This window comes from Gossypium hirsutum, chromosome D09 (genome assembly GCF_007990345.1).
Source record: "Gossypium hirsutum isolate 1008001.06 chromosome D09, Gossypium_hirsutum_v2.1, whole genome shotgun sequence".
NCBI classification, from domain to species: Eukaryota; Viridiplantae; Streptophyta; class Magnoliopsida; order Malvales; family Malvaceae; genus Gossypium; species Gossypium hirsutum.
The window spans coordinates 25,933,647-25,956,425 of NC_053445.1; the positions used below are offsets into that span (position 1 = coordinate 25,933,647).

The following is a 22,779-nucleotide window of genomic DNA, read 5'->3' on the forward strand; positions in this document are numbered from 1 at the left end:
AAACGCTAAGTTTTTTTTTATTTTGGAGTGATTTGACAAATAATACAAGTTTAAGGGTTAAAAAAGAAGAAAAATTAAATAGAGGGCCAAAATATTTTTTTATAAAGTTAGAAGGCCAAATAAATCATTATGCCTATATTCATTTTACCATTTTTTACTCATATAAAATAATTTAATCTATTTTAATTAATACATCTAATTAACCTATGTATCCCACTAGAAAAAGGAAAACAAAAATTAATTAAGCTACACAAAAAATTAATATTTTTTTAAATTAAAAAACCATCCTTATTAAATTATTTTTATAAGAAATTTATAGTTGGAATAATGATAAATTTAGCCCTCAAATTTTAAAATTTTTAATTAATTCGACTTTTATTCTTTTAACTAAATTCAACCATTAACATTTAAAAGAAAATCAAATTAATTTTATTTTTTAAAGTAAAAGGAAAGCTAAGCCATAGAGACATGAGAAAGTATAAGGCTGATCAAAGTATGCACAATTTCAACTGGTAGCTGATCAAATTCTTGCAATATGAAACCTTTACTAGTTTGACAATCGCGTCATGAGATGCGCTACATAATTGGCATCACCAAAAATATGGCTCACCATCACATCCCATTCTTTACCGCATAATTGAACAATACCACGGACCAAGGCGGCGTTGGGACCCTCTCTAGCTGCGTTTGTGATCATATCTATAGTCAAGGAGCCATCACTCTCTAATAAAACCTTCCTATGCCCCTCTCTCCATACTAACAGCCGGCCATCGTGAATGAGCACCACCAATTCCCCTGCTGTAGCCTCGAAGCCAATTACCCTACTGCATCTCGAAGTCAAATTACTTTTATTTAATGGAAATGTCTACTAAAGCACTAATTATTTAATGATATTGACACGACAATTTACATATACTTTATGCTGATATAACACTATTTATCTCATATATCACGTCAAAAATAATTTAAAATTTATAAAAAGTAAAAAAAAGTATGAAGTATACTTGGATTATTATGCAAAGTGTTATATTTAAAAAATTAATATTTTAATCTTTTCTTTATTAAAATAAATATTGATAGTGAAATAAGATTCTTTTTAAAGACTTAAAATGAACAAAAACTTAACTAAAATTTTTATGTGTGATATGTATTTTCAAAATAGAAAAAGTGGATGTAATTATTAGGGTTAAAAATGAAGGAATTCCTAATGATAACATACTTTCCCTTCTTTTGACTAGAGAATACATTTCATAGAGGGAGCTTTAATCAATTAGGATAAAAACACTAAAGTTTATATTCTGATTTAAATATGATTTATACTTTAAAACTCTTTTAAAACAATAGTTTTATCTTTCTTTTGCATGGAATTGAATTTCTTATTTTATTTTGTTTTTAGTGTGATAACCAACTATAACTCCCTCTTCCTTTACTAATTAACAGAGAAGTTTTGGTACTTTACATTTTAAGTAATGAAATTTTAATTTTATCAAATTATATAGCTAAACTTTAATTATTAACAAATTAGATCATTTGTGCATTTTTTTTTAATGTAGAAACAACCTTAGCATGCATAATATGAATCCAACTTTGAGATTTTTGGTGTTGAGTAATGTATTTATTTTCATAAGAATTACTTAAGTGGGTTAACATAAGTAATTTAATTAGTTAATAATAGAAATTTAGTTATGTAATTTGATAAAAAGAAGCAGAAGAAAAGGTTTGTGACTTATATGAGAGTTAATATTAAATTAAGCGACCTAAAACATAAATTACCCGAAGAAATAATTTTTAAAAAAAAAAAGGCGTACACGTATAAATTAGCTTATCTGGGTTAGTGACGGAAGCGGAGTATTATCTTTGAATAAAGGGCCTATCAACGTAGGGCCCACCCATTCATGAAAATTAGTTAATTAGGAGATAATTTTATATGGAGCTTCTGATAAGCACTGAATTCAGTGTTTGAATCCTTTTTAACGACTCTCTCTCTCTCTCTCTCTTCCTCTATTACTTCTAATATAATTTTATGTTCATAATTTAGGAACCATAATTATCCATCCAAAATTTCATTCATTTCCCACTTCAAATAACCTTCCTTTTCTATGTTTGGCTGATCCCAACGCCTCTTTGGAAGCTTCATTCATTTCATCTTTCTCCAGAGCACCTTGCTGTGGTATATTTTCTGGGTTTCTTGTTAGATTTCATGTATTTATGAGTTGGGATTTTCTCTCTGATTATAGCTTTTAAAGTTTCATTTTTTATTTCTTAGTTGAAAATTGCTTTTTTTTTCAGAAAATAACCTTTAGAAAGGATTCATTGCAGTTAAACCAGAAACATATATTTTTCTTTTCAGTGGTTAGAAATGAACTTACTTGTAGGATCTGGGTTTATTAGTTTCAGTAGTGAGACGAGTCCAACCTTGACTGCTTCAATCACATGAAACAACCGGGTTAATCAAGAAAATTTTTATTGAGTGTCAGAATTTATGATGCTAGTTCTCCATTGCTGTTGTGGTTGAAAATTCAAAGACTCTTAGGCTAGTTCTCCATTTCCAGCTTTTGCGTTTGGGTGGAAAAACATTTTTCACCGCTTTTTTGGCCCTAAAACCCGAGTGTTGTCCGTTGTTTCTGCGGTGAAAAAGCATTTTTAAAACCCTAAACGCAATGAAAAACGGGGCTTACTCTCTACTGAAGAAATAGTGTGGTGTTGGACACGGTACTGCAATGTTCACTTTTGTATCAACTATCAATGTTTGTATGTGGTCCTGTAGGGCAGGTTCTAATAAATGCTCAACAGAAAAAAGCAAGGAAATCATGGATTTGGGGTTGATTTTTTTTGGACATGTAAATTCTTAAAATTCCTGATGTGTGCATTTGGAATGTATGGGGGTATATATAATCTCTTGTTTTGGTAAAGTAGTGAAAAAAAAAAAAACAAACGTTGAGGTTCATCAATTAGTTCATTTAGGACCTTTGTTTGCCCGGCAAATCAAATTTTTGGTGGTAATGGTGGTTGGTGCAGACAATGATAGTACGTAATATGCTTATGGGGGAAAGAATACATTCAAGAGACCGATTTAGCAACTGGAGGCTTGATATTGACAACATGTCATATGAGGTAATGCTATGTTCTTAAGTTTGTTATATATTTCTTCATATAAAAGAAATCCATCATTTGCTATTGCTTCTATCAATCCTTGTCTACTCTTGATTCGGTAGAAATGAATGCAAATAATCTATATGTTGAGCGCGAGTATCTGTTTTGGAGTGTCTCACTTGTCAACGGTGGAGATATTGTTCCAGGGCTAAACCGAGTGTAGATATTCCGGAAAAAATACCTCCACCATTGAGGGAGTGAGACACTCCAAAACAGATACTTGCCTTCAACACTATGTTATCTACATCTGAGTGAGTTTAGGTATGAGAGTACTTTAATAAGACAATGAAGAATCCGAGTAACGTGTTCTGTTTTATTTTAAAACAGCAATTACTGGAGCTTGCAGATAAGATAGGGTATGTCCACACTGGATTGAAAGAAGAAGAGATAAGTAGATGCATAAGTAAAATTAAGGGGTCGATGAAGAATGATTTAGCACCAAACAAACCCATGCATGTGGATAACAAGTGCAGCATTTGTCAGGTTTTTCAGTATTTGAAACTCAACTGTAGTGGTTACCCTGATTTTTTGTTAAACTGATGATTCATGGATATGTATATATAGGAGGAATATGAAGATGAAGGAGATGAAGAGATGGGGAAGCTATGTTGTGGACACAGTTTTCACATTCAATGTATAAAGCAGTGGCTGCTGCAGAAAAATGCTTGCCCTGTTTGTAAGACTGAGGCATCACCTCGATGATAGCAGCAGCAGCCATGGATGGATTCAATTTAACCCACTTGTTGGTGGTTTACTTACTGTTTCATTTATTTTAGTTTAGTCCAAAATTAGCGTTTATATGGATGACAATGGTAGCAACTTTGCCTCCAAATCAAATATGATGGTGATTGTTTTGCTTTCATCAAGGAAAATAATTAACGTGGCGTGATTGGAAAAATGAAAGTTAAAGCAAGAAGAAATGTAGCTTTGAATAAATAATTTCAAAGTGTAGAATCCATACGCAATGAAACTCCATATAAGTCAAAAAGGGTGCATTTGTTTTCTTGGAATACATAAAAATTATCTACCAACTCGGTTTCGTAATAAAAATAATTTATATTATTTAAGAAAAACCAATAAAAATATGCATATTATGGGATTTTAATCTGTATCATTTAGATTAGTAAAACCTTAAATTTACTATTAAATTAAAATTTCATCTTATGCATTTTTATTTTAATATGTACAATTTATTATCTCCATCAATTATATATCTATTCTATTAATAAAGCTCCAGACTCAGTTGGTGTTATGAGTTAATCGGACACCAATTCGGTTAGGAAAATTATGAAAATGTTTCTGTAATTAAAATAAGTTATATTATTTGAAAGTATTTTAGTATTTTCATTTTAAGAAAAACCAATAAAAATATATATATTGTGGGATTCGAACCCATGTTTAATTGTATTAGTAAAACTTTAAATTTACTTCTAAACCAAAACTTTATTTTAACATATTTTATACATTTTTATTTTTATATGTACAATTTATTATCTCCATAAATTGTATATCTATACTTACTATTAATAAAGTCCCTGATTGAGTTGGTGTCACAAGTTAATTAGGCAACAACTCGGTTAGGGATCCTTTTGTAATTAAAATAAATTATATTATTTGAGGGTATTTTAGTCTTTTAATTTAAAGAAAAACCAATAAAATATGTTTATTTTGTAATTTGAAACCGCGTCAATTAGATTAGTAAAACTTTAAATTTACCACTAAATCAATGCTTCATTTTAATATATCTTATAAATTTTAATTATAAAATGCACAATATTATCTCCATCACTTGCACATCTATATCCATATCTATCTATACAATTAATAAAATCCTTAACTGAGTTAGTGTCACGGATTAACCAGTACCAACTTGGTTAGAAAATAACTAATATACCATTTTATTAAATGGCTACTATTATTATTTTAATGACATTTTTTAATGTTTTTAACACTTTTTTATAGTTTTTAAATGAAATAACTAAAAATGAACAAGTCTAGAGATTGAACCCCTGTTTAATTAATGTATAAGTATAAAAATTGATAATGTGGTATCAATTTAAAAAGAGTAAAATATAAAAATAATTATTTAATTATTATTATTTTTAATTTAGTTACTAAACTTTTTGAAATTAAATATTTTAGTCACTCTTTTGTTAGTTACCATTAGATGAGTGATAATAAGCTAATGTGGATTTTTTTTATTGGTCTAATAACAAATTTAGCCTTTTAATGTTGTCACATTCTATCAATTTGATCCTAAATATAAAAAAAATTCAATAAATTTAACCTTCATTGTTTACAAAATTTGTCATTTTAGTTCAAATTCTAACAAATTCAATAAAATTAACCTCAACATTTACAAAATTCGTCAATTTAATTCTAATTCTAAAAATTAAAGAAAAAGAAAATATTTTTTTTGAAAAAAAATCATTTTTAACCTTTTACCAATCCTATCACTAGCCACCTCAATTTCCTTTCTTTTCTTATATATTTAGCCAGTGGTGGAGCTAGGATGTTAATCTTAGAGGGGCAAAATTAAAATTAGACATGCTGTGTAACAATTGATTCAGAAGAAGCAGTATTCCAACATAATAATCAATTTAAACATATAAGCAATTGATTCAAAAGAAGTAGTTTTCCAACATAACAATCTATTTCAACAAATAAAAAAATCGATTCAAAAGAGCAGTATTCCAACAATTAAGAAAAAAAAACATATCATAACTTAAAATTGTGCATGAAAATATAGAGTTTGAATCAAAAGTTTTAGCAATCTCGCTCTCAATATAAACAACAAGATTATTGGTAAGAAACTCATCCTCCATTTTGTTGCGAAGCCTTGTTTTGACAATTTTCATTACCGAAAATGCTCTTTCTATAGTTGCAGTTGAAATAGGAAGAGTCAACAGAAGACGAATTAATCTATCAACAAGAAAATATACCTTTGACATATGTCTCTTTGCTAATCTTTGACAAAGATCATAAATTATGGACAGATTCCGTAGTTTTGGATGATTTGGAACATTTTGCTTATAATGCTGTAGCTATACTTCAAGATTACTTTCTCTTAATCAGTGAAATAAAAAAGATAATATTTTTCCACAATACAACAAGTATCATCCATATTGAAGGATTTATAAGCATCCTTAGGATCCAAAACAGAGCTAAGGGTAAAAAGATCAATTGTCCGTTCATTAAATCTACTATTTAGCTTAAAATGTTGAGAATATATAGCAACATTGAATATCTCAACCCAATAATGGTGCTCCTTATTGAAATCAATATGTTGATGACTACCATGTTTTATCACATATGGAGAATCCATATCAAGAATCTCAATATTGTGCTTTTCACAAAATTCTTTCACAACTTCCAACAAATTGTCCCAACCATCTTTTCTTAACTTTTGTATCAAAGTTTTGGTGCTTGAGACTAAGTACATAACATTTACTATATCTTGGGATTTTTGTTGTAGATGTTGGCAAAGAATATCTGTAATTCCCATTATCTCTTTCACTAGATGTAAGATAAAAACAAAATCAAAAGATGTAATCTTCTTATATGTTGCAACTGCACCTCCACGGATATAATAATTAGAGCTGCTTTCAATAATATTTTCTAGACAAAACAAGTAGTATCAAACATCCTTATCAAGCTACAAACAGAACTAAAATGAGAGCTCCAATGAGTTTCTCCAACTCGTTTCACAGTGCCAATTTGGTTAAGTCCTTTACCAGTTTCAAGTTCATCAATTGCCAACATATTTGCAATTTCAATTGCTTAGGCAACTTGTAATTGATCACGGCATTTGCAAGAGGCACTAATTATATTAACAATAAAGATCAAATCAGAGAAAAAAAATTATGAATAGGAATTACCTCTCGAGAAACAACAAGTAATGCCAGCTGGAGTCGATGAGCCAAGCAATAAACATAATATGTATAAAGACAATCATTTAAAAACAATGCTTGCAAACCGTTCGATTCACCCCGTATGTTGCTAGCACCATTATATCATTGACTTCGAATATTTTGAACATCAAGACAATGCCGAGAAAGAACAATACATATTTCCTGTTTCAAAGTTATTGCTGCAGTATCTTGGACATGTACAAGATCAAAGAAATTATATTTTATAATTTCTTTCTCATGAACATATCTCAAAGCAATAGTCATTTTCTCCTTTTTAGATTCATCACGTGCCTCATCAATAATGATACAAAATTTAGAATCTCCAATGTCTTCACGAATCTTATGACGCACTTTATTTGCAATAATATGTAAAATCTCCTTTTGGATCATATGAGAAGTATATTTAGCATTTATTGGAGTATTGTCCAAAATAACTTTGGAAACTTTATCATTATAGGAAGCTAACAATGTAACCAATTCAAGAAAATTCATCATGACTTTGAAAAGCACATTCTTGCAAAGTTAACCATCAAACAACATCAATTGAAGTCTTGACTCGTAAGCAGTTACCTTCTTTTTTATCTAAACTTTGTGCATTAATAACCTTGCCAATGTGCTGAGATTGATTTAACAAATCTTTAAAACTTTTCTCAGTATTATTATGTGGAAAGCGTGGATCTTGGCCAACATGATTCAAGAAAGCACATCTTTTTCCATCACTAACTATTTTTCCAATTATTAAAACCTTTAATAGTGAATGCATCCATTCCATGATGAACAATATGTTTTGAGAAAAGATTGCATGAGAAACAATATGTTGCATCTTTAGTAGGGATACTCCAACCAAGGAAATTTGCAAAACCAAGAAGACTAAAATCTTAAGGGATACTTGTCACTAGAAAGTGGGTACTCAGACAAACCTATTTGATATGACCCCATTTTTAAATATGCTCGATTGACTTCATCTCGTTGATTAACAAGATATTCCCATATTTGAGGATGTAATCCCAGATTCCGCTCTAGATTATTAATATCAAATGAAAGATTTGGATGATCTTCACTTTCAAATCTAGGGCATTCAGAAGTATTAACTTTGATAGTTGGAGAATCTTCATTGTTCACTGGTCGACTCGCATCACAAGTATCACTACTTTTCCTCTTAAAAAAGTATCAATTGTCTTTACCTTCTTCATTTTTTGCAATCGTTTTGAAATTTAATTTTATAAAATTATAAAAAAGTAAAATGATTGTAACATCCATTTCCATTTCCGTTTCCATTTTCATATCATTCTCATTTCATATTCAAATCATAAATCGCATAATATAAATTTTTTTATTTTTAATCAAACAATTTTTTATTTTTAATCAAACATACTCATGCTTGTGCTTGTTCAACCATTTGAAATCATAATATTCAAATTCAACTTAAAATTAATAATTTACTAATTTTATAATTGAAATCATAGTTTTCAATTCGAAACATAATCTTTTAAATACTAATTAAATCATTCAAAATTCATAAAAATAAAAATAATATAGCTAGATATAGTAAATCAATTACTAATGACAAACTTGAACATACATGGTTTATCAAGTTGACAACTTAAGTTTCCTGATCCGTAGTTCACATAACTTTCGATTCGGTTAACCACTTTTTATTCCGTTTTCACCGGAATGCTCACTACTTCACAAGCTATCATTTGACATAATTTTAAACAAATTGACCAATTTTTTCATCCTCCCCTTCACTTTAGCCGAAACTTACTATAACGTTATCTAACTATTTTTATTTCATTTTTACACTTCTAACAAGTTAGAACCCGTCTCCTAATCATTTTCCATCCAAAAACATGCATATTTCACTTAATTTTATAAGTTTCTATCAATAACCTTTAATGACAACTTTTAATACACTTGATAAAATAAAAAACTATTGGTACATATATGTAAAACAAGCTTCAAAGATTCAAAATCTATGAAAAGTTTGAAGAAAAACATACCTTATACTTAAAATTTGGAGGAAAAATGATGAAGAATTTTTTTTCTTTTCTTGCAAGGCACGAATATGAAGAAGAAAGATGAGAAAAGTCTCTTCATCTTTTCTTTTTATATATATTATTATACTAATTATAAGATATTATTATTTTATGTAAAATATTAAATAAACATTAATTTATTATTTAACAAAAATATCGTTCAAAAGTCATCATGAGTAATTTAGCTTCTTCGAGAAGATTTTCCCTTTGTTTTTATCAAGAATAATTTTTTAATATTATTTTTAATACTATAAAAATATTGGAGGGACTTACTTATATTTTTAGGAGGGTTATAATATATGCAAAGGGGAAAATTGAAAAAATCTTAAACCTTAGGGGGCCTATTTATATTTTTGGAAGGACCATAGTATATTTACAAAGGACTAAATTGAAAAAAAATTAAACTTTGGGGGACCATGGCTCCCCTGAGCCTTTATAGGGCTTCGCCCCTATATTCAGTGTTATCACTGTCAAAATAATTGTGGTAGCCACGTCAAGAAAAGTAATAGTTATGGTTCGCGAGGGATTTGATAAAGGGCTAAAAATGATTTAAAAATATATATATACATATTTTTAAAATTTTAGAATTAGAATTAAATTGAAAATTTTGTAAATGTTGAGGGTTAAATTTATTGAATTTTTTAGAATTTGAACTAAAAAGACAAATTTTCTAAACATTGTGGGCTAAATTTGTTGAATTTTTTATATTTAGGATCAAATTGATATAATGCGTAAATATTAGAGGGATAAATTCGTTATTAGACCAATAAAAAAACTCACGTCAGCTTCCTACCACTCATCTAATGGAAACTAACGAGAGAGTGACTAAAATATTTAATTTTGAAAAGTTTATCGACTAAATCGAAAAATCAATAGTTGAGTGACCAAAATAGAACAAAAGACATAGTTGGGTGACCATTTTTGTAGTTTATCCTTTTAAGAAATATTCAAAAGCTAATATGTCTATATATAAAATAGGAGTGGATCCACTTACACAAGTGTAAAACTAAAATTATTTTACACAATTTCGTATCTCTTTGTACGATTAATATCTTAACGGTTCAACCGTTGAATTTATTGATATAATTGTACTTGTCATGCATGTAAATTTTTGAACAAATCTGATATCTCTACCATATTGATCTATAATACTCAGTGTGGGTTTGGATAGGCGGTATAGTGCGTTTAACTTACTTTTTGTCTCACGCTACAACATTACTATAGTATTTGATCTCATCGCTACAACTGTTTTTATACTAACCGCAAGTAAATGCACCGTTCATCCAAACCCACACTTAGTATATTAACATGTATTCAATGACTGAATATCTTTTACATAAAACAAATAGTTAAATTTTTTTAATTTACATCAAATTTGACATACATGATTTATATGAATAAAATATTAAATTCAACTGTTGGGTTGTTAAAATATTACCCGAGCAAAGATATATAAAAAAATCAAATTTATTATATTATATAAATTTTATAAAATAAACTGTAAAATATAAAAAATCAAATATATGTAATTAAAAATGTATACAATTTATTAAATTTAAAAGAATTAAAGATTTTTTAATACAATTATATAAAATTAATAAAAAAATTGTAAAAAAATTATATAAGATTTAAAATTAGAAAAATATATAAAAAATTTCATAAACAACTAAAAAATATATAAAATTTATAAAAATGTATTGCATTAAAAAATATAAAAAATTAATAATATATCAATATTTAAAACAAGGAATTATAGAACATTATATAAAATGAAATTAATTAAATAAAAAAGAGATTCTAAAAACTACTTTTTAAATATATGTGTGGGCACATGTCAAATTAGGCTTAGTTTAGATGGGAAGTGCATTTATCTACGTTTAGGATAAAAATATCAATGGCGATAAGATTAAATATTGTAGTGATATTGTAGCGAGAGATAAAAAGTAAACTAAACGCACCACACCGTACTCAACCGTCCGTCCAGACCCCACCTTAGTCAACGACTAATTACTATATCATCTGTTAATGGCTATATCATTAATGACCTGAAAAAAAAATGCATTCTTATTAGTTGGAAAAAAAGTGAAGAGAAATGGCTAAAAATTTACCTTTTTATTTTATTATTTATTAAATGGGAAGTAAACTTCATACAATACTGCATTCTTGAGCAATAATTAAATTCCCAATAGACTAAACTTGTGATTAATTTGGTCAAAAATCAATCAAAGCTTAGGAGTTTGACACAATTAATACAACATTTCTCTATAAAATGAAGTATAAGCTTTATGGTAATCGAACATCTCTCTTAAGATCATCAAATGTTTTGTGAGAGTCAAAATTTGTAATGGTTAACCATTTACAAATGATGAAGTATTGTTGTCTAAGAGAGAGAGCAGTGATATATGTATACCATATAAACATGCACTACTTTTTCTAAATGTCTACACATATTAACAAACTTTAATACAACAATACAACTACATGCATGGTATTGATCCTTTACCTCCTTTTACGTATGCATATGTACTAGTTGATGTAGAATTTTAAGGGCAAGACTGGCTTGAAGATTCTTCCTAAGTCGGCTCCTTCCTTCATGGGGAAAAAAATACAGAACGAAGCTTGAATGAAGAAGAAGTCTCGACAACTTCAAGCTGCGTCATGATGATTGAGAAATTCTATTATACAAGGATACACTAGATCTACGGCCTGCATCAAAAGGAAGTGTAAATATTTAGGAGAAGCTAATTATGTTGCATCAAATATGAAAGTATTAAATCTTACCCGTTGGGCAACCACTATATCATAGTGAGCAAAATGCGGACCACCTGGTTCTCCAAAAACTTTGTATGTGACCAATGGCTCGCGAATAAGCTTCACTGTTTCTGCTCGATTGATATCATTACAAACTAAATGAGAAAAACAAAGCAAAGCCGAACAATAAAACTAGATGCAATTTAGACAGGAGGGATGAATTACATCATACCATATACCGCATCAGGCGGACATATCAGATCTTGGTCTCCAGCAATTGCTAAGACGGGGACATTGCTTTTACTGAGATGATTCTTGTAAAAGAATGTCCCACTCCTGTCACGCAATCCTCCCTCCTCAAAGGCTGTTGCTAGCTGCAAGAGAAGCTTGGCAGGCATTGTCTCTGTAAATTATGCTTTAATTGTCATTCGTGAAATGGTCCAAAAAAGTAGGAAGTAAATAAAATCTAACTGTGCCAGGGTCAAAGGGAGATTTGAACACTCATTTAAATTATTATAGACTTGTCAAGGATGTAAGTATCAATGAGAAAGACATGATCGAGCAACTTCAATAGGTTGAAAGGGGAAAAATAATCAGGACAAAATTATTTAAGTAGGATCCAACACAAGCTGACAAGCACATGAAACGACAGCAGAGGAATCATCAACACATGGAACAGTGCCTTCTGAACTGAAAGACCCTACAATTTTCTGTGTACCGTTGTACTTCTAAAGCATTTTGAAGCATTCGTATAATATGACAGTTAAAAGCATCAATGCCAGAGTCTACATTTAGCATTTGTGCATTATGCTGGAATCCAAAGGTGAAGCATATTTTCTTACCGAAGTTTTCCGTAACAAGCTTTTCAAACAACTTTGGCTGCAACATGTCCGGGGCAGAAATTTGAGGACTCAACCAAGACAGGAGGTAGGGAGGGTTAGCTGCAAAAGGATGGGCAGCAGCAAGCAATGTTCCAATTGGAATAACAGGAACATTCAGGACCTGTGCAGGGTCTGCCTACTCACCGAAGAGAAATAACATCAGATTATTGTCAATATATATACAAGCAGATAATAACACTTCACAGAGAAACAATGCTTAAGCAATTTCGCTTCAATAACACTTGCCAGGGGTAAAAGCAGTTTGAGTGACAATCTAGAAGACATATAGTCCAATGATGATGCCAACGTAGTGACTGCTGCCAATCTAGAATCCTTTCCTTCATAACCATATAAAAACAAGACATTTTAGCACTCCTATATATTGTTCAAGATACAAAGTCAGAGGAAGATGAAAAGTTTACTGATTGTTTTAGCCAACAACAGTGTAGTTGGTAGAGGACAGACTCTTTGTTCCAATGTTCAGGTTTTGATCCTAGCAATGTCACGTATCAAAAGAGAGAGAGACAGAGACACAGCCAGAGAGACAAACGTTCTTTTTTGAAGTTGTGACTATGTAAGGAACTTTTTCTTTTAAATTGCTTATAAAACTATTCCATCAAGTAGCCTACCGGGACATATAGAGCTCTTTTGGACTTATACAGCAACGATTTTGATTCCATCTAAGGGCCTTAAAGAGTTCAAAATTAATTGGCTCTACTCATAAAGGACTCAAAATAATCCTGGTTGACATGCTTTAGCTGTGATAATTAAAACGTAACAGTTTGAACTCTTAGATCAGCCTCAATAAGCAAAATAAAAAAGTTCAAGCATCAGATAGTTGAACCAAGCGTAGCATTTTCTTTTGTGAGTTTAACCAATATTATCAGTACCTAGATCAGCATAATTTGTGCACAAAGTTTTCCATTCTTTTATCTATAAATAAATTTGCTGTTAAAATGTTTAACCGGTCTAAGAAGTGATTATAAACTGTTTACAAGTCTATTTCAGTCGGTACTGTGTCCAAAGGAAATGAAATTCAAGTTGGTCTTAGCTTCAAAATGCTAAATAAATTCTAATCATAACAGAACAGAGAAATTAAACATGCAGTTATGTGTTAATATAGCAAACTGTTTTGCAATACGAAAAAGGTAATAGCCAAAAGGATATGCAGTAATAGGTTTTACATAGGTCATAAATGTAGATGAACAAGCAAGTTTTTACAGAATCTTACCACATCGTGATAGCATCGCATATAGCAAGATACCGCGCATAGAATGACCAATTGCAAGTAACTTGCCATCCTTTGGTTCACTCTTATCCTTTATGTATTCCATCTAAGATAAAAATTTTAGTTTAACAATACTCAAGTTAGTTGTCATGGCTTACGAATTGCCAGCTGGTGTACGCATCGCATAAGGGATGGCACCTCACCGCAGCAGGGACGTCTTCTTCTAGGTAGTTGTCAAAGTCCCAATCATACTTGGAAATAAGATCAAGTTGTTTCTGCATATCTTTTAGTGCTGTAGAAATGCTGTTTTGCATATCAAAAGAACGTACTGGAGATGATCTTTCAGCTTCTTCAATTATATTTACAAGCTTTTCAACTAAATCCGTAATTTGACTGGAAAAAGCATATCTTTTTTCTGTTTCTGAAAAACTCTTATAATCTGTACCCTTACCATAAAAATCTTTCCTCTGAGAAATAGAATCTAAAGGGTCTTTATATTGTCCAAAATCCATTCCTTGTGTACTCAATCCAGCACCTCTGAGTTCAAGAATCCAGGTATCATATCCTTGACCGCACATGAAGCGTGCGAACGAGGACTGAACATGAATTTGCATCATCAATAGACTTAAAAACAAGAACCCCAAGAAAGCTAAAAGCCTAGAAATGACAATCCAATGGAAGAAACTCTATAAACAGAACAAGCATAACCCCACAAAGCCATAAGCTACGAAACCACAATCCAATGGAAGAAAAGTTAAGAACACCGAGAAATACAATTAAAAGCTAAAAAATTAATAACAAAAAGAAACCCATAAAAGCTATGAGGTTTAGAAAATTACAAACCCATCAAGGGTTCACCAACAGAAATAATTCAACGAGAGAAACAAAAACGAACCCAGACAAGGTCTTAGCTTTAAGAATCATAATCTCAGTAAGAAAAACAAAAAACCTCGTGATATTAGTTGCATGCAATGCAATGAGAAGAAAGAAAACGCTAACCTCAGGGGAAAGATCGTAAGCAATAGCATTGGTTCCTACGCCTGACAAAAGCATCAATGGATGATTCCTGGTTGGTGCCTGTGGAGAAGGAAGGTATCTCCAAAGAGCCACCTTCCATTCCGATTTGTCTACATGAACGTAGTGAAGCTCGTCAGCAGTACAGATATTTGGCTTCTTCTCCTTATCATTCTTGTAGTCTACGTTTCTCTTGAATGCAGCTTTGGTAAGAGCAGGCGACCGGGTCCTCCTGCGGCGAAATGAATATGGGAATTCGGGTACAGGGTCGGAGCGGGAAGGATTGAGGGAATCGAAATGAAGAATGGATTGGAATGGGAGAAGCATCATTGTATGAATATGAAATTTTCTTTCTATTCTTAATTTAGTTTCTTTTGTATTTGTGGTGTTTTGAATATTGCGGGAAAAGTTTGGCTACTCAGCCCATAAATTATGCCGTCAATGTTATAAAAAAAAAATAGACATTCCTTTTTTTTAGAAATTATAACATCAGAATTAAATATTCATATTAAATTAAATCCAATTCAAAAATTTTTAATTGTTCCATCTATTCTTAATTTAATTAATTGGTTTGGTTAGCTTTTGACACCCATTTAATAATATAATAAAAAGAGATAATTTATATAAAAAATTAATATGATTAATAGATGTAAATAATAATAGAAAAATAAATTTTTAACAAATATGAAATTTTACAACAATTTTTGCGGAAAGAAAGTGAAAATAGACAAGGTTTGTGTTAGATGAATGGGAAAGTTTGTGTTGGAAGTGAGTGATGTTGTCATGTTGGAGTGGAGTGGAGGCATTGATGTACTTGTTGGATACAAATTTGCCAAAAAGATTTAGATTTCGTAATTGAGTTGGGAAAGCTTGTGTTCATAAATTGATAACTGAAATGTGAAGAAAATGCTACATTCCAAAATTGGCTCACCTTTGTACTCATTCCCAACAACACATTCTAAACAAAAATCTGAATCTGCCTCCAAATTTATTTCAACCATACGATGTCTCCACCTCTCTATCATCACTGTAACAGGCCAAATTGGCCCGGGCCCGCACAAAACAAAGCAGGCAGTCAGTTCAGTTTTTGTAATAGTAGGCCTAAACCTATCTAAGGCCCAATTTACCCAAGCCCATATCAGCCTTAACCCAAAAAAAAAAGAACCCTAACAGCTTTTGCCCCAGCGCCGCATCACCCTGCTCACCACCCCTCCGCAAGCGCGCTCCGTACGCCAGCAGTACCTGCAGCAACAAACGCAAACAATACAACGAAGAAAAGGGAACAAAACAACAACAAAAAACAGAATAATTTCTTTTGATTTTGTTCATTTTTTTCTTTTCCATTTCGGCTATTTAAAGCCGTGAAAGATCAGTGAAAGGGGGGGGGAGATACTAAGATATACAGAGAAAAAAATTAAAGGAGAGATACAAAAAATTGTTCTTTGAATAAAGGTGATTTTTTCGTTCTATCTTCGTTTAATGTTCGTCATTTTTTTAGATCATTTGTTTGCTCAAAATATAAAGAAAGGAGAGAAGAGATCTTACCTTTTTCGTCGAAGTTGCCGGATTGTTGCCATCTCCGTCGCGATCGGAGCATTGGCACAGGCGAACGGCGGCGCAAAATGGGTTAAGAAGAAACCCTAGCAGTGCCATGGTTTTAAAAAAAGAATAAAATGATTTTTTTTTGCTTTGTTTTGTTTAATTAAAACTAAGAAAAAAACGGCGCCGTTTTAATGCCCAGACCCGCGCGTTGACCCGACCCGCAAATAGGGTCCGCGCGTTCTAGCCTGAATGGTCCATTTCCGAATTTGGTCCTTTAATTTTTAAAATCGTTTTTTTAAATCAGTTTTTGTTTCTTCTAAATGTGGCCGCACATCTTATTTTTGTTTCAAAATAGTCTCCATTGCGGCGCAGCGTTTTGGGGGCGGGATTATTTTCCCTTTTAGTCCCCTATTGTTGTTCGTACATTCAAGTTTGTCCTTTTTTATTTATTTTCGAAATCTACCCCATTTTTTGTTTTTTAAGTTCAACTTGGTCCATTTTTAGCTTTTTTATTTTTATTTTTATGTTGTTATCATTATACCATTATTTATTATCATGGTTATTATCATTATTTCTATATTCATACACGCATTGTTTTTTTTTATATAATATATATATGCATGTTTTTATATAATATACTCGAATGGTTTTTTTTATAATATATATATGCATCTTTTTATGTAGTATATGTATACCTATATATATTTTATACATTTTTTTATTTTATTTCTTAACTTCTATATACATATATATATACTTTTATATTTTAGTTTCATTTTCTTTTACTTCTATAAATATGTGTTTACGTATATTTCCATATATGTTTTATATATTGTTCTTCATTTTTTACACACATATATATATATATATATATGAATACACACACATTTTAGAATATACATATATAATTTAAATTAAAGTATTTGTTTCATGTTATATATTAACTTTTTCACATGCCTTTTAGAAAATATATATTTTTGTTGCGTCAAAGCATTAAAATCGTCATATTTTACAAATTTTCAAAATATTTGGCATTTATGATTCTTGAGAAAGATCGTGTCTTAACTAACTGGATTGCGATTATTTTTCGATGAATTTAGAAAGCCAAGTATTCATTTCGCAATAAATTCACAAATTTCAAATAAAAGCTTATTCTCGGGAATTCAAAAATGTCGGGTCCTAACTTACTGGTCATGACATTTTATTATCTCGAAATAAGAATTTCTAAAACAAAAGGCAATATTCGGTATTTTGAAGATTTAAAAATATTGTGCCCTAACTCACTGGGCGTGGTGTTTTATTTCTTTGAAATAAGAATGTTTTGTTATTTTGATTCATTCACAAGGTAAGAAGTTTTCTTTTAAAGTCTTTTCAAATTTTTGACACCAAGACATTAAATAATCAATTTAGTACTGATTTTGGGCGTTACGAGGGTGCTAACCCTTCCTCGTGCGTAACTGACTCCTGAACCTGTTTTCTCAAATTTCGCAGACCAAAATTATTTTTAAGGTGAGCCGATCACACCTCAATCAAGGATCGGTGGCGACTCCAATTTTTATTTTTAAAGTCGACAAATTTTTGTTTTCAAAAAAATGGTTTCGATAATCACCATCAAGTTATACTCTTCCAATTCAAAGTTGAATTCATTCAATTTTTTATTTTCGATTCATTTACATATTTCAAACTTTTTATTTAATTATACAAAATATTCTCGATTTTAAATACAAAATTATATTTTTTAACCCTTGAATTTGGTAATTAGATTTGATTTAGTGCTTAAACTTGGCAATTAGATTCTGCCAAGATTTGATGATGTGAATAATGTTATTAAAACATGATTGGATTAGACATGCCGAGAATTGATCGATATAATGGTCTGAACAAAGGGGTTTAACCGATTGACTGAAAAACTACTTGAAATTGGTAAATTTTGAAAATTGAGACAAAAATCAACAATTGAACTAGTTTACTAAATTTCTTAGATTTTTATGAATTTTTATAATTAATTATTGTTGGTCCAACCGTCGAATGATTGAATTGGAAACCATATACCACATCATCACCTGCAAATCTACATGATTTTTTTTCAAGTGATGATGTGGCAAATTTTAAAGTGTCATATCATCAAACTTCTATATTTTTCAAGTTTAGGGACCAAAGTGGACTTAGTTATCGAATTCATGTGCCAAAGTATATAAAAATAGTACATGTACCAAAGTAAACTTAGTTACCAAGTTCAATGACCAAAAAGATATGTTAATCCCATTTTAAATTGATTCTCGAACTTCAAAATGTTCTAATTGAGTTATCAAAGTATCAATTAGGTCCTTTCACAAGTCTAGCAATTAGCTTGGGTATTGAATGCTAGCTCAAATACGATGTGGAGTATATTTATAACACATGTATTAAATTGTGAACACTTGCATACCTAGTGCATGAAAAACTTAGGTTTGACATTTAAAAAAAAGGGTTAATATGTATTTTGCCCCTTGAACTTGTCCAAGAGTACCTAAACTTCATTTTCAACCTAGTTGGTACCTGCACTTATATTTTGTCACCTAAGTTGGTACCTCCGCACTAACACCATTTATTTGTGCTAATGTGACACTGATGGCCAATCCGATAGTGACATATGGTAACCTTTTAATATAACACATAATAGACATAAATTGATAAAAAATATTTAAAATATATAAATTAATAAAAAAGTATAATTTTTTTGAAATCAAGAACAAACCTGGGCAAATGGCTATCTAGGTAAATCTGAACCTAGACACCTTTGTTTAGATTTATTTTGGATGTAATTTTTAGTATTGTTTTTTTTGAAAATACCATTTTATTATTATTGAAGTTAAAATAAATAAAATTTTAAAATATATAAATTAATAAAAAATTTTACATCAAAAATAAATTTTTAGACATATGGTTGTCCAATTCAAATGTATTTGGACAATAGTTTGTTCATATTCATTGTAGATGTGCTTTTTAGTTCATTTATATATTTATATATAATTTTACAAATGTTTAGTTCTTTTCTATATTTATACATTTTTCTTATAAATTCAAAAAAAGATTAAAATTTTTTATTACTATATTATATATTTTTAAAATTTTATATATTCTTCAAAATATTATAGACATTTTATATATTTTAATTGTATATATTTTTATATATTTTAAAATAATAATAACAATCTAAAAACTGATGTTTTATAAAAATTATTAAAAAATATAAATTGTATAAAAATATATCTAGAATGAATTTTGACAAATTCATTTTTTATGTGAAAAAATCTTATACTTATTTTTATTAATTTTTATATTTTTAAACTTAAGTCCGTCACATGTCATATTGAGAGGCTGCCAGGTCTTACCACTTGATTGGTCATTAAAGCCACATCAACACAAATTAACGGTATTAGGGTGGAGATATCAACTTGAGTAATGGAATTCTAATTCACTTACCTATTAGGTAAAGAAAAACACTGGCATGTACATAAATCTAGGAAACTATACATATTCCTATATGACGACTTTGAATGCTTAAATGGTATGTTCATATGGCATAAATGAAGGCTAGACTTTGTGTATGTAAATTTCTATATGATGAACATATTTTTAGAAGATTGATGAATTAGTTTCGAGTATGTTTCATGGAAGAATTTTGCTTGTATATGGTTTTTCGTTTTGCATATTTTATGTAAGTTATGATTGGGTGTTTTGGTAGATATTTTGGTGTTTTAAACTTGATTTTTGAGTATCTTAAGTTCATGTTTTAGTATTATGCCTCTAGGTATCAAACAAGTGATTTCAAGTCAATTTTTAGCTCCGAGGATAGAGGTATTGTTAAGTATGACTCCTATTTTAGTCAAATTTGAGAAATAATCTTCTAGTTAAATTCTATTTATTTGTTTAAATCAAACACTGATTAGTTTAGATTATTTTATTATTATTTGACATATGAATTTAGCCTATAAATAGGCTCTTTTACAACTTTAGAAATTTACACCTATTAGATTAGAACTCATAACACATTTAGAGAATTTTGTGCTTACGTTTTGGGGGTTCTTTGTTTTCGGGTTTTCGGGGTTTAGTTTTTATCTCCATATTTTGTACTATTCGTTCTTTTGCCATTATAGTAAAATTATCTTTGCCCGTAGTTTTTTTATCCTCTTTGGAGGGGTTTTTTCACGTTAAATTTGTGTGTTTAATTTCTCAATTTCTTCTTCTATTTTTACTTATTCATTGCTTAATCGGGTTGATCTCTAACAAGTGGTATCAGAGCTAGTTCAATTTTCATATATCAGCCCATTCAGATATGGCAGCAACAAGGTTTGAAATTGAGAAGTTCGACGGTGAGACAAATTTTAATCTGTGGCAAGTTCGAATGATGGCAATTCTAGTTCAATCCGGTTTGAAAAAGGTTGTTATCGGAAAAAACCTGAGAATCTAAATAAAACAGAATGGGAAGAGCTTGATGAAAAGGCTTTGTCCGCAATCCAGTTGTGCCTCGCGAATATGGTATTGTAGGAGGTATTGATGGAAAAGACCTCATCTGCCTTGTCAAAAAGGTTAGAAAATCTTTATGTAACTAAGTCTTTGGCTAACCGTTTAGTGTTGAAACAACGTCTATTTACGTTTCGCATGAATGAATGTGAGCTTCTTAGAGATCACATCAGTCAATTCATTACTCTTTTAAATAATTTAAAGAACATTGAGGTTCATATTGATGATGAAGATCAAGTTATGCTATTATTGTGCTCTTTACCCCCTTCATACAAGTCTTTTAGAGAGGCCCTGATTTATGGTAGAGACAAAATCTCGTTTGAAGATGTGAAGAGTCATTTGTTGAGTAAAGGCAAACTCAACAATGAACTTCATTTGGATAGCAAGGCAGATAGGTAAGCTTCCATTTTGATAGCATCAAAGAAACGAGACAAAAGGTGTCGCTATTGTAAAAAGTTAGGTCATGTCACAGCTGATTGTTATAAACTGCGAAATAAAAGAGCTGTTGAGAGTAACGAGGAAGATGTAGCTGGTGCTAATTTAGCCGATGAAAGCAGTGATGATTTCTTGTTAGTGTCAACAAGCGATAACTCTAAGCTCACGTCCTAGTGGATCCTAGATTTGGGATGTTCTTTCCACATGTGTCCCAATAGAGAATGGTTCTCCACATACAGTTCGGTTGAAGGTGGAGTTGTGCGCATAGGAAACGGTTCATCTAGTAAGGTAATTGGTATTGGTACTGTTAAAATTAAGACACATGATGGGACGATTAGGACACTCTTAGATGTCAGGTATGTATTTGATTTACGAAAGAATCTCATCTCCTTGAGTATTTTAGACATGAAAAGATGCAGAATCAACATCGAGTCTAGCGACATTAAAGTATCTTGTGGAGCTCTCGTTTTGTTAAAAGGTAAAAAAATTGACAATCTTTATATTTTGGAAGGTTCTATAGTGACCGGTGAAATCGGACGTCCTTCGTCTGTTATAAAGTCGAGGTCAACTTATTTAGAGTGGAGGCAACTTGGTCATAGGAGGGAAAAATGTATGACTGTTTCGTTGAAGAGAGATTCTCTTTTGGATGCAGGTTTTGAAAAGTTAGGGTAATGTGTTCGTGAAAATCAAACCCGGGTTAGTTTTGATCTGGCAGTGTACAAATCGAAGGCTAGAAGTCTTCTAGTTTCTAAGCACAGATTCGACTCAGTTAATTCCCTGCATAGTTCAAGATAGGCTCGTGGCCGACTTTGGCAAAAATGGTGTTGTAGAAATATGAGTCAAGGTAGAGATTTGTTAAGTATGACTCCCATTTCAGTCAAATTTGAGAAATAATCTTCTAGTTAAATTCTATTTATTTGTTTAAATCAAACACTGATTAGTTTAGATTATTTTATTATTATTTGACATATGAATTTAGCCTATAAATAGGCTCTTTTACAACCTTAGAAATATACACCTATTAGATTAAAACTCATAACACATTTAGAGAATTTTGTGTTTATGTTTTGAGGGTTCTTTATTTTTGGGTTTTCGGGGTTTAGTTTTTATCTCCATCTTTTGTACTATTCGTTCTTTTGCCATTATAGTAAAATTATCTTTTCCCGTGGTTTTTTTATCTTCTTTGGAGGGGTTTTTTCACGTTAAATTTGTGTGTTCAATTTCTCAATTTCTTCTACTATTTTTACTTGTTCCTTACTTAATCGGGTCGATCTTTAACAGGTATCGATATCAAGCCTCTACGGTACCGCAACAAGGGAGAT

At 30.6% G+C, this 22,779-nt stretch overlaps 2 protein-coding genes across 4 annotated transcripts; one reads left to right on the forward strand and one right to left on the reverse strand.

Annotated features, from left to right (window-relative positions):
- Positions 1-1,944: 1,944 nt before the first annotated feature.
- On the forward strand, positions 1,945-4,015 carry LOC107891981 (probable E3 ubiquitin-protein ligase RHG1A). Its single transcript, XM_016816929.2, has 4 exons — positions 1,945-2,170; positions 3,019-3,114; positions 3,481-3,636; positions 3,718-4,015. The coding sequence occupies exons 2-4, from the start codon at positions 3,022-3,024 to the stop codon at positions 3,853-3,855; spliced, it is 387 nt and encodes a 128-aa protein (XP_016672418.1). The 5' UTR covers positions 1,945-2,170; positions 3,019-3,021; the 3' UTR covers positions 3,856-4,015.
- Positions 4,016-10,905: 6,890 nt separating this feature from the next.
- On the reverse strand, positions 10,906-15,457 carry LOC107891980 (uncharacterized). 3 transcript variants are annotated; one of them, XR_005918586.1, is made up of 9 exons: positions 14,960-15,440; positions 14,164-14,556; positions 13,964-14,066; positions 12,979-13,070; positions 12,694-12,868; positions 12,084-12,254; positions 11,882-11,982; positions 11,604-11,806; positions 10,906-11,145 (listed from the first exon to the last, which is right to left on the reverse strand). XR_005918586.1 is itself a non-coding variant. In XM_016816927.2 (8 exons), exons 1-8 carry the CDS (start codon positions 15,302-15,304, stop codon positions 11,747-11,749), a joined length of 1,440 nt encoding a protein of 479 aa, XP_016672416.1. In that variant the 5' UTR covers positions 15,305-15,440; the 3' UTR covers positions 11,266-11,746. The 3 variants fall into 3 exon arrangements, 2 of the variants coding, with proteins under 2 accessions (XP_016672416.1, XP_016672417.1); XM_016816927.2 differs by lacking the exon at positions 10,906-11,145 and having other exon boundaries at positions 11,266-11,806; XM_016816928.2 differs by lacking the exons at positions 10,906-11,145; positions 11,882-11,982; positions 12,084-12,254 and having other exon boundaries at positions 11,266-11,806; positions 14,960-15,457.
- Between the last annotated feature and the right edge of the window lie 7,322 nt (positions 15,458-22,779).